Consider the following 12,177-nt stretch of genomic DNA (forward strand, 5'->3'; position numbering starts at 1 on the left):
CAATCGTTGAGTCAAATTTACCTGACCAGTAGGAAGGAGAACCAGGAAACAGTTTCTTTAACCACAACTTCAAGGCTGCTTTCCGATAAACCTCTAAATAAAATGTAATATATTTTCACTTTGGGGGCTTTTTGCCAAGGGTCTCCTCAGCTCTTCCCCCACCCCCCACATGATTTCCTTTTGCTACCTGATTCCATGGTTGCAGCAGTCAATCATGAAGAAACATATTTCAGGATATGGCTTCATGGAAATATTTCTCTGATGCAAAGCTAGCTTGTGAGGTTCCCACTTCCCTGTCTGCCCACTTGCTCCCATTCCCTCAGTCCTGCCCTATACTTTTTTCTGCAGCTACAGGATGAACTAATCAAGGTTAAAACTAAGGCTAAGAAGTGAATCAAGGTTGAAAATTCCAGTTTTCTCACAGGGATCAACTATTTCCTCAAAATCCACGAAGGGCAAAAGAAGGATGGAGCAAGCAGTACAAGAACGGGACAGGTGGTAGTTAGACTTCCCTTGAATACTGCCCTAGCTTCCAGCAGTTTGTGGCTCAGAGATTTCCTGAGCCAGAGGAGGTATCTGCCATGCTTACCTCCAGATTCTTTCATGGAGAACAAACCCAGAAAAGCGTAAGAGTGAGACAGCGTTGGCAATGCAAAGGAATTATAGCTACAGGAGGGAGGTAAGAGCGTTGGGAAAAGAAGCAGCCTACAATTCAGCAGAAGACGTTTGTAAATATTTCAGTTAATGGGTAATAGGAGGAAATGAAGACAAACAATGGAAGGGCAGAACCAAATGAGGAAGGAGAAAGCCTGTGGGTAAAAAGGAGCTGATCAAGAGGGAAAAGACAATTATAATGACAGGCAAAAAAAGAGAGAAACCCTGCAAGAAGAGGAAGTTAGCCTGGAGAAACATGGTGGCAGGGATGAATAAATTACATGAAAGAGAAAAATGATAATTCTGTAAGTTTTATCTCATTTATGATTCTTCCTTCTCCATCATCAGCCTCAAAATTTCTATAGTATCCCATAGCATACTGTGTGTTTACAAATTACTTACTTTTGTGAGATCAACAAAACCTGTAAATCAGTACCTGCAGTGTGGTATATACTGTGATATGCACCAAGGGACCAATTTGCTCACTTAGGCATTCTCAGCATCACACATTGGGAGAATCTGCTCCTTCAAAAACCGTTGTTCAAGCGACAGTGTTACTACCTACAGACAAAAATGATGACCTGTGCCAAACCTGCACAGAGGACTTAAAAATCAATTTGGTGGTTTAGTTTAAAGAAACAATTTGTCTTAAAATTAAGTGGGTTATTGGCTACATGATTCTTAGACTTTTCTTTCAATAGAGAAAGGTTGAAGTACTTTGATCTGAATTGCTTTTCCTGTAACTTGAAGTGGCAACTTTTTGCGACTCAGATTGCCGTAGAAGATAAAAGAAAGGCATATTGGACCCTCTTCATCGCTCAAGTCAGATCCAATGATGTCCATTATCCAGAGACCTGATGAATTCATATTGATTTCAGACAGTTTAGGACTAGTCAATCTTCTACCTTTAAAAATTATCAGAGAGAAAGAGGAAAGAAGACAACATGAGAGAATGACATAATATAGCAGGACCATAGCCTTTACGGTACACAAACAAAGCTCTGTTTGCAGTTTATGTTGTATCTATAGCAAGAGCTCACTAAGAATAACACATCAATCCCTTTATTAGAATATTTGCCAAGACTTTAACACCTTAATACTCCTTCTGTGTTTAAAATTTAGTTTCAGAGTTATTTTGTTGATGCCAAGGTATTTTCCTTGTCATGTTTAGAAGTAATTGCTAAGAGAACATTCAGTCACCTTTTAGAGGTCTAATTAATTGTTCTTGAAAAAGCAATCAATGTTACTAAAACTAATTTATCATTCAGAAGTACCAGCCATATGTAGCATGTAGGCACCTAATGCAAAATGAATGATACTAATGAATTCTGCTTGTAACTAGATCTTACCTAGCAATATAATATGTGCTGTAACAGTGCAAGACTGACAGGTAAACCTATAATAAACATGCAAAAATATTTGCCAGATCTCAGAAGATCAATATTACTATCTCCCTCTCTTTCTCTTCCTTAATTACTGTTATCCTTCATTTTCACTCTGTTTTAACCGTTCTACAGGAAATTAAAATTATTTCATGGAAATGAACAGCTCAGTAAAATGCACTTTCCACAACTCAGAAAAAGCACACAACTGAATACCTGTGTATCTATCATGGGCACCTTATGTTTTAAAGCTTTTTATCCCTGGACAAACTTTTGTAGCTTATTTACTTTACATTAAATTGTTTTCACAGGATTGAAGGAAGGAATCTTTTCTATTAGTTCTAAATGACTGAAGGTCCTGCTGTGAGTGTTCTTTTGCTGTATACATCCAGGTTTAGATTTGCACAAATTGTGGCATAGTAGGCTTGAAATGAGCAGAAACTAAAACTGTTGCTTTGTGCTGTGGAATAATACCACAGGTAAAGGCTAGGCTTATTTCACTACAGTAACTTTTCTCTGGATTTCAAATGGGATCCTAAGCTGCCTGAAAAGTGGTTCATAAAACTTATGCTATTTATCCCCATGAGGAACACATTCCAAACTCTAAACTGCTTTAAATCTTTCATTGCAATCTGGTATATTTAATTTGGAAGGCAAGTGTTCCATACACAACACATAGACAAAAGAGAATTTTATTAACTTTGACCTTACCAGGTGTGGGTTTGCTATAGTAGTAAGATCAGACTGAAAATTCACATTTTCAATAAAAGAAGGCTACTACAGAAATTTGCAAGAGCTCTAGGCAAATTTACAGATACATATATATATATATATATAAACAGGCAGGCTAGTTTTGCAGAAGAGCTTACCAACTGTCACAATCTCACAAACAGTATCATATAGTCCCAGATGAGTATCAAGCCAGTTCCACAATGGGAAGACCCATTCTTTGTCCAAGTCCTGTGATTCCTTGACTGTTACCATCTTGAGGTACATCCCAGCCCCATAGCCTTCTCCATGGTGTCCTATGACCACTTTTTGCAAATCACTCAGGGAAACAGCTTCCACCAAAAATGAATCCACCTGCAAAAAAAGGGAAATACTTAATAAAACAGAGTTTGGACCCAAATATACTTTAACTTCAGGGGAAATATAATCCTGGATTCAGCTGAGGATTTAAAATTCGTGTCTTTTTTTTATTATTTTTAATATTTAACATAACATCTATCCTCTGTAATCTATGAAAGCACTATACCTAACATTGAATTCCATATTCATCATTAATGATGCATTGTAACTTCTGAGCTTTAGACAATATGGATCATTTCATCAATAATTTCATATTACATTAAAATGTATATACCTCAAACTTATGACAGTCAAACAGTTATGACAAGATTTTGGTTCCAGTCAAACTTCTATCTTTCAGAGTATTTTAGCTTCTAAAATTTATCACACAAACCTAGATATATATTAATAGTCCTAAAGAAAAGTTAGAAATCTAAAAAGAAGGTGTTCGCTCCAAGATAGCTTCTAAATTCTTCTGCAATAGTCAGAAAAGCCTGTCTTTTTGTTTTTCTTACAAAATGAAAATCATTGTGGAAACAGCAAATGGAGAAAAAAGTAATAGAAGGGACTAAGTTAAGATGAAGGTGGAGAACAAGCCAAAAATGAGACATGGGAAGGGAAGCAGAATGGAGACGGCAGAGGAAGACAAAGAGAAGTAAACACAAGCATCAGTGTGTGAGAATAGGGGCAATAAAAACAAGACAAGGAAAAATGTGAAAAGCAAAGCAAGACATTATATGCCCCACTAACTTTTTGCTTGTAAGAAAGCCAGGTGTTCTGTATATGGCCCAGCCTAGGGCCAGATGGTAGTTGAAAAGGTCAAGAAGATTATTAACAACTGGTGTTGGAACAGCAATATCTAGGATTATATCTAACATCGTCATGCCAATAAAACATTCATTCAATAGTAGGAACTTACTAACCCAGATGTCAGGAAAATTGAAAAAGAACATATTAGCAAACCAATCTCTAAAAAATTTAATACTTGCCAAAATCCTATGTATAAAAATATTGGAGAAGTAGATTTTCTGTTACTAATATTAGAAGTACTTTCATATGCCAAAAATATTGAGGTAGGTTTTTTTAACAATAGTCAGGACCCAACAGCAGATTTTAAGCAGAAATAATTAACTTTTTAAAGTTAAGACATTTTAGGAAATAAATCTGTTCATGAAGGTAAATTAAAATAATGATTGTAGAGTGCTATCTTCTGTATATAAGGCATAGCTGCAGAAATGAAATCTAGAAATTCTCTGGTTTTTACCAATTCTTCTTTTACCCTACCAAGTGCTGTGGTAATTGTCTAATTAAATAATTTCACAGAAATGTAAGACTCTCCTTGACAGTGTACTTGGTAGTGAGCTTTTTTAAACGTCAATGTTCAGGGAGTGAACCTCTCATAGGAAAGCCTAAGAGAAGAATTTTATTGTTATTAGTCATCTAGAAACACTGGGTTTATGTGCATTCTCTTCTCTAAGTGGAATTCTTGTCTCTTGTCTAAACTTACTGACTAGACGTTGAGTTACTGTTTCATGTGGGATTGTGGTTACAGAAACATCACTGACTGCAGAAGTCTCACAGCAATTTCTGTAACATTTCGAATCACTGATTTTTAATTCTTTGCTACCTGTGCTGTTCTGTATTTGGAACGGAAAAGCAAGAAGCATGATCACAGAGGTTCTCCCCAGTAATCAGCTTTCTGTGTGCTCATGTGGAGCATTTATTATCATGTGGGGATGTCCTTGTACAGGAAAGACATAACACTGGCATTGGTTTACTGCAAATATCTGGAAGATAAATAAGATATATGTGCTAAACCCTGCACATATAACAGCATTTTTGTGCCATTACCTTATCCCTTTGAAATTTTCTTCCTTTTGCTAAAGACGTATGAAGTTTCCTTACGCCTGTGTCCCCTCTTTTGCCATAGAGAGTGATATAAACATTCGCAAAAGTTTCTGCTCCCCAGCGGTCACCAATATGTACAGACACAACATACTTATACACTGTACAAAAAGAAGAAAAAGTTCAAGTAAAGCTTGTTAAGTACAAGGTATACTTAAAAGAAAACATCAACAGAGAGTAATTAGTAAAACTACTGCTTGTTTTTATTTCTGCAGCTACCAAAAAATCTGCTACACAGTGACTGAAATAGTGAGGTTGCCCTTCATGAATCTGACCTCTTCATGCTAAGCTCAAAGAAGAATTTCCATTAATTTCCTTAGGAATTCAAAGGAAATTTTAGACTTATGCACCTTAGAGCTACTAAAATCTAGACAAATTCTGCCCAATTCTATTTTACTGTTCAAGACCTGGAAAATAAGAACTCATCTGTGTGTTCAGGGACTGTTAGAAATGGAATGATCTTTGCGGTAGATAATAACTATCACAGGTTAAAGAATAAGATACTATGTAAAGTTTATGTAAATTAGAATAGCAGAGACTGATGTAGCATAGCATCCGGATACACAACATGACATATAAGTATAAAAATTTACAAAATGCACTTATTAATTTAAGGTGCATATCAGGAGCTATAAACTTTTTGCCTCTATAATCCTCCAATATAAATGCACTTCTATACAGTCAGATTCGATTTTTTCTGAGGAAGATCATTAAATCACATACATATTCATGCTCATACAAAATGAATAACCAAAAATTTTGAAAGTAATTTTCAGTGTACAGTTCTGCCGAGTTAACATATAACTAATGTAATGCTACAGTTTCTTTTAAGGTCATGAATAGGACTGAGGTATTCAGGGACCAGAACTTCTGTAACTTTAGAAATGCAGTCATGCCTCTAATTACTCTTATCTCACAGTAACTGCTACCTTTTCTGAACAAACACAGTACTTCTGTTAAGTCTTCACATTCCAAGTGCACCTCTGAATATACTCTGAAACTCTCAGCATCTCAAAAAATAGACCTTAGCAAAAAACAAATATAAAACTTTTTTGTACAATGAGGCTTACTTCTGATACCTGCATTAGTAATTAAAGCTATTAGAGCTATAAGCTGACTAATTCACTAGTAAGTCTACCACAAATCATGTCCATGGCTTTGAACATGAGCTTTATCTTTTAAAAATATAATTACATTGTTCAGTTTTGCACACTTAGAATCATACAGAAGATTTAGCATCTGTGAAACCCAATATGCAACTGAACTGGAAAATTAAAATTTCTTAAGTGGTCAGCATTTTTGCAGTGCATATATGAAGACATTTGCAACAGAGCCACTGAAGATAGCAAATCCAGATAAAGTGCTATATTATATCTGTGGCATTGATTTCTTTTCAAAAGGCTAGTTAACACTGTTTATATCTTCTCAGTGGTTTTACCTGGTAAAGTTTTCTGGTCCTCATTGACTGCAGGGAATTCCTTCACCAGCTCCTTGTCATCTCTGTTAAGAGAGAGCCAGCAGTTACAGTTGAACTTCAGTTCTTGTTTTGTATGTAGCTCTTCCAAGCGAAAAGACTTCAAATGCCAACCCTCAAAGCCTGGCACATCATCACAGCTGACCCGAATCTTGTATACATCTCCCAGGTCTCCAGTCTCAATCTGCAACAAATATGATGAGGAAGAACATAGTGTCAGGGCTGGTTCACCTATAGAGATTTTCCCAAATATCTGTGTAGAATTCCTAAACTTTAACCAATGGAAAAGATGAATTGGAGGCTGGAATAAGTGTGTTGAGAGAATCATTCCTTCTCTTTTTTATGGTATAATCATGGGTGAGATTGTCTCCCTTATTTTCCTCTGTTCCCTTACAAGTATTGTAAGCATGATTATCATTAGGGTGAGAGTTAAGGTTAAAATTAGTAACATCTCTGAATTTAAGCCCTTTAGACAAAAGGTAACATGTAAAGCTTTGACCCTACTGGATAAAGAGAACATTAACTTACAATTAAAGGTTCTGGTATCAGCAGTCAAGTGAGGTATTAAAATTAATGATAATTACTATGAGCCTAAAAAGTTTTAACTAAATTCTCATTTGCAAAATGATTGGATTTAGAACATGAAATTGCTTTATAACCAATTCTTTGGAAAAGAGAAGGGATATTTCTGCATGAAAGTAAATCATTAATGTTACAGAAATAACTCAGTAGAACAACACAGCCCTGTTCCCATACTACATATGGGAAATTCAAAATCTGGTTGCTGATTGTGGGCTTCTGTGAGATCTGGTTAAACCATACGACCTCAAGCTGTGGGAACTGGGATACCAAACTGCATCAAGCACTAATTATCTGCCCAACATTAACCACTGCATAAGTCTTCTGAACACTGGGAAGAGGAGTGCTTCAGCCTTTCAGCTGGCAATTGCAAGAAAGACAGGGTGGGAAGCGATTTTCGAATGAAACAAGACAACTATTATTTTTTAAAGGTAACAATTATTTTTAAGAAATATCAAAACAGAAATTGTTGCCAGAGGCCTTCTTCTCTCATACTGCTTTTATCTTCTTCCAGACCAGTCACAACATAAGCTTTGGTGACTGTTGTCAGGAAATAAATGCTTTGTGCACCCAGTAGCATCACAGTAAGAAACTGAAGTTACTCTTACACAATCATGCTCTGGGACCAGCAGCATCACCAGCAGACTGGGTCCTAAAACAGAGTACAGAGCTCCTAATAGATTAATTTATTCTCCTTCCCAACAGAGCTTTGAACCTGAAAGCCCTTCACTGCTGACCCAGCTTGCTTAAAGCTAGTTCATGTGCTTTTGCACAGTGAACACATGCAAGTAGGGAAGTATCAGCTACCTTAATCTTATTAGTGAGGAAGAATATAAAAAGTGTGGGTTTGTCATTCTGGGAAACAGTTGGTCGATGTCATTAATAACTGTTATGCAAATCAGAATTAGTAAAACATCCAAGTATGAAGAGGAACAGTTAACTGAAAATAAAGCAACGTGCCAAAATAATTGTACAGGAGCTTGAACTGTTTGTGATACAGAACTTATGAAAAGAGGCCCATGGTAGGAAGGAATTGCATTTGATGACTTAAAAGATCCCTTCTAGTCTGAATTTCTTAAGGTGTTATAAGTGGTTGCCATGTCACTCCTACAAAATTTCAAGATTCAAGGCATTGTTCTTTAAGGACCAGGGAAGAAATCCTTCCTAAAGCCACAGTGGTGGCTTTACACTGAAGAAGAAGGCACCAAACTTGTTCTCTCTCTAAGCCTAGCCTGCCCTGCCTGTCTGTATGCCATCATGCATGCAGAACTTAAGGCTGTCCCAGACTACAATGCACATGTGAGGGACATTATGCCTCTTGGATCTACCACGTCCTCACAGATTCCTCTGGTCTCCACCATTGTGCCACGAAAAGGGAAATACATGGGCAGAATTTAATGTCGAGTTTTTCATTCATGCTATGTATGCTGCAAAGGGTATTATTAACTATGGTGGACCAAGTGATCTAATTCTTCCTAAAATATATATTCTTCTTTTATTAAATTTAACAGGAATTATTTGGATTCATTGAGAGGAAAGCACACAGGTTCTTCACCCACTTAAACTACAGTTCCTTCACAGGCAACATCATCATTGCTGCTTCTCTTTCAGAACAAGACTACTGACTTGTAAAATTAGTGCCTGCGGATTTTCTTTCTTGTAGATGCACCTCATGACTGTATCACACAGCTACTCTAAATGCCACGCACAACTTCTTCCATACAGCTCTCTCGTTTGGAGTTGCAACATTACAGAACTTGATATTTTTACATTACAGGGCAAGGTGTACCTCACATTTTACTATGTCTTCTGCTACCCAAATTTGGAATTCTCTGAGCTTCTAAATTGTCATAAATGCATGTGTTTTAATCCTTGTAGGAAATGCATAAATGAAATATATAGGAAAATTATTTCAGAATGCTGGACAGACTATTTAAAAGCAACAATTTCCCCTTTTGTTTCCAGACTCACAATTTCAATTAATTCCATGACTGCCTTTGAGCCAGCAAGCACTAGTAATTACACTGTCTATGATCCATGGAATGAAACACCAACTCTTTTCAGTTGTGTGTGTTAGATATTTGCCCCCTTTTTCATGGTTTTGTTTTTTACCCCAAGTTCTGGACATTATTAACCTCTCTGTTCATCTCCATCATTGTAACACAACATTGCCATTACATCATTCCTGTAATCCTTTTCTGAGCAATTTAATACGATCAGTTTCCCTTTGGAATACGGTATCCTATCTGATCCCATAATTGGCTTTTCCCTCCATCAATGCCTATTAATTGATGTAACATGACCTTCAAAGCAGAGACAGACAAATAATCCATCACAAAGTATATATCCAGTGAATATCCTAGTTTTAAATTCAGACAATGCTTGCAAGAAGACACTATACCTTGGGTTTTATTCATGATTATAATTTCCTGATATTTTTTCCACATATATTTCTTCTGAACAGTTTTATGTAATATTCAGTACTTGAAATCTTAGCTGAGTTGGATGTGATTTGTCATATAACTAACAACACAATATTTTTTCCAATACATGGTTGAAGTATCATAGCTCTTATAATCAAGAGGATTCTCTGGGAAAGCCATGGGTGTTTTGAAGATCTCAGGTAACTGATGAAGATGATTAGAGAATTTCATATTTTGAATCTTCTCCTTTTTGATTCACCCAGGACTTCTCCTAAGCCTTCAATGCCTAATGCAACTAAGGCTTTGTAAAATTTACTGTTTGGGTGCACCTATAAATTAAATTCATTATTACTGCCCTGTCTAAAAAAAAAAAAAAAAAAAGTGCATAAATTATTCTAGTTGAAGGTGTGGTCAAAGCATCCTAAAACTACTACTGCACTGTCAGTTTACTTTCATTTTCCAGGTTATTTTCCGATGTGTTTATTGAAGGTGTCATGATTTCTTACCATGCTATCTTCAGTGCTAGAACTCTCAGCAGATTCAATAACATTGACACATTACCTCCTTCTCAATTTATTTTTAGAACTAAAGTGTTCTAATTAAATGTATTCTTATTTAAGCAGCTCACCCACTGTACTACAGATGCCTGAGACCACTGAAACCCAACAACTGTACCTGATAGCATGCTGCTATTTTATCTCTTTTAGCAATTTATTCTTTACGCCTGCTACATGCAATTAAACTACACCTGCTCTTTCACAGGAGTTGGGTAGAAATATTTTGGATCAAATAATGATTCTGAATACAATACACATCTGTGCATCCATTTGTGTGAGAACACCGGGAAAATCAGGAATTTACATGCCTTCCTGTCCACAGTGTGCAATAAGTGTATGTCTGAGATCAAAATTAAGCCTACTGGTTCAAAACAATGTGAGCTGTTTATAGCACATAACCTGTTGTTCTTTTTACTGCACTATATTACCGAGGACATTTGTCTAAGACCAGGATCTTGGGGGGGGCTTTAAAAGTTCATTTACTCCTGCTTGTTGGAAAGCTGAATTCACAGCTTGTCCTCCTTGTGATACTGTGCTCATGCCTCCAGCCTGCTGCTACAGTGGGAGAATGTGAGCAAACCTTCTGTATTCTTCTGAATAGCCTTAATAAGAACAAAAAAGGGAGAATAAAAAAAAAGTGAGTTTATGAGTTGAACCACCCAGAGAAGATATGAAGGTATTTATGAAGATATCCGTGAATCCCCAAATGCTCCTTTATGTCAGACCCACTATTCTGATTTCCTTAGAATGCCCCAAAACCTGTGAAACAAACACTGTAAGCAATGTGGCAGAAACAAAATTTCATGCACTTTAAACAATACTCAAATAGTTTTAACTTCTTTGTATAAAGCAACAAAACCAAACACACAAATAGCTAAGGGGAAAACATAGGCACTAACCCAAAGCCAATCCAAAGTATGAACAAGCATTCTAGAAAGCCATTGGAGTGGGAGCCCAGTACAATGGATATGGTGCTATAGTACCTAGGATAGTGTACTATGAGGGACAACCACAACTGACACATAACAATACTAATTTCTCTGAGCATGGTACCCAGTCATTGAAATTCGGCAGTCTTAACAAGACATACATGTCATTTGGGAAATTACCAACAAGTTAGACGTAGCAGAGGCCTGCTTTATGCAATGAAACCTGCCAAAATTCAGCCAGCTGGTGCGGTTGCTCCATAGATAGATTCTGCCTCTACTGACCTCTTCAATTTATGTCAATGGTTTAGGAAGCTCCTTTTGTTGCTCAGTGTGTTTCCTGTCTGTTTTCTGATAAGCAGCTGCTTTCCTGTCTTTAAGAAGTGCCATTTATCTTTTCATTTACTCCCTGTAAAGTTCTTAAATGGCTTTAGTTTGTTGTTTAAATTAAAAATTCAGCATGGATCAGGTCATTACAATGAAGCTTTGACAACATTTTCTAAATGTAGTTTTGCCACTCTTTTCAGGACGTTTATTGCAGCCATTGAAAAGTATTTCTGAGCTTTATAAAACTGCTTTGAATTGTAAGCTCTTTTTCCCATCTCACTGGCTAGAAGCTGTACTTCATGCCAATCAACAGAATTTGCAGTGAGTTAACCTAGAAAACCAGGACAGAATCTAAACATTAAAACGATGCCTCAGATGAATCCTCTCAAAGCAGCAGGATGCATCAGGTGTACAGGTAGTGGGCTGTGTTAGGGTTGATTTCAATGCTGGCCATATATATGCCATTGCTTCAGGGTTCATCACACTTTGATATGCCTGAATACATTCTGTACTGATTTATGATTATCCAGAAAAATCCTCTGCCTGCTGGCCTGAGAGAAAGGACTATTTTTGGGGAGAGTGGATGCTGCTTTACAAAGACTGAAATAAAGAAAAGAAAAGCCCACTTGTGTCCCCTGGGAATACTGTTAGATCCTTCATTTTCTGCTTTCGCAAATAATTGTATATTGCCTTTTGTATAAACCGCAACTCAGGAATCTTTAGAGAATTGGAAAAAATGCAAGATGAGCTGGTGAATGCAATAAATTACACAAAAGGGACCATTTTTCTCCATGATACATACCCTCGAAGGCACTGAAAATTCAAAGAGAACACTACAGCTGTCTGTAGAGGAACAGGAATACCAGAAAAATGACCCAAGAT

The 12,177-nt window shown here is 36.7% G+C and overlaps 1 protein-coding gene across 1 annotated transcript in view; it reads right to left on the reverse strand.

Moving 5' to 3' along the window:
- LOC130146937 (lipoxygenase homology domain-containing protein 1-like) overlaps positions 1 to 12,177 on the reverse strand; it is a 143,613-nt gene that overhangs the window by 68,160 nt on the left and 63,276 nt on the right. Inside the window, exons 18-22 of the mRNA XM_056333582.1 lie at positions 6,448 to 6,667; positions 4,956 to 5,110; positions 2,906 to 3,119; positions 2,243 to 2,252; positions 1,372 to 1,552 (exon numbers count right to left, since the gene is read on the reverse strand). Coding sequence (XP_056189557.1) covers positions 1,372 to 1,552; positions 2,243 to 2,252; positions 2,906 to 3,119; positions 4,956 to 5,110; positions 6,448 to 6,667 — 780 coding nt within the window. The remainder of the gene's footprint in view (positions 1 to 1,371; positions 1,553 to 2,242; positions 2,253 to 2,905; positions 3,120 to 4,955; positions 5,111 to 6,447; positions 6,668 to 12,177) is intronic.

Source organism: Falco biarmicus, chromosome 3, assembly GCF_023638135.1.
Source record: "Falco biarmicus isolate bFalBia1 chromosome 3, bFalBia1.pri, whole genome shotgun sequence".
NCBI lineage: Eukaryota > Metazoa > Chordata > Aves > Falconiformes > Falconidae > Falco > Falco biarmicus.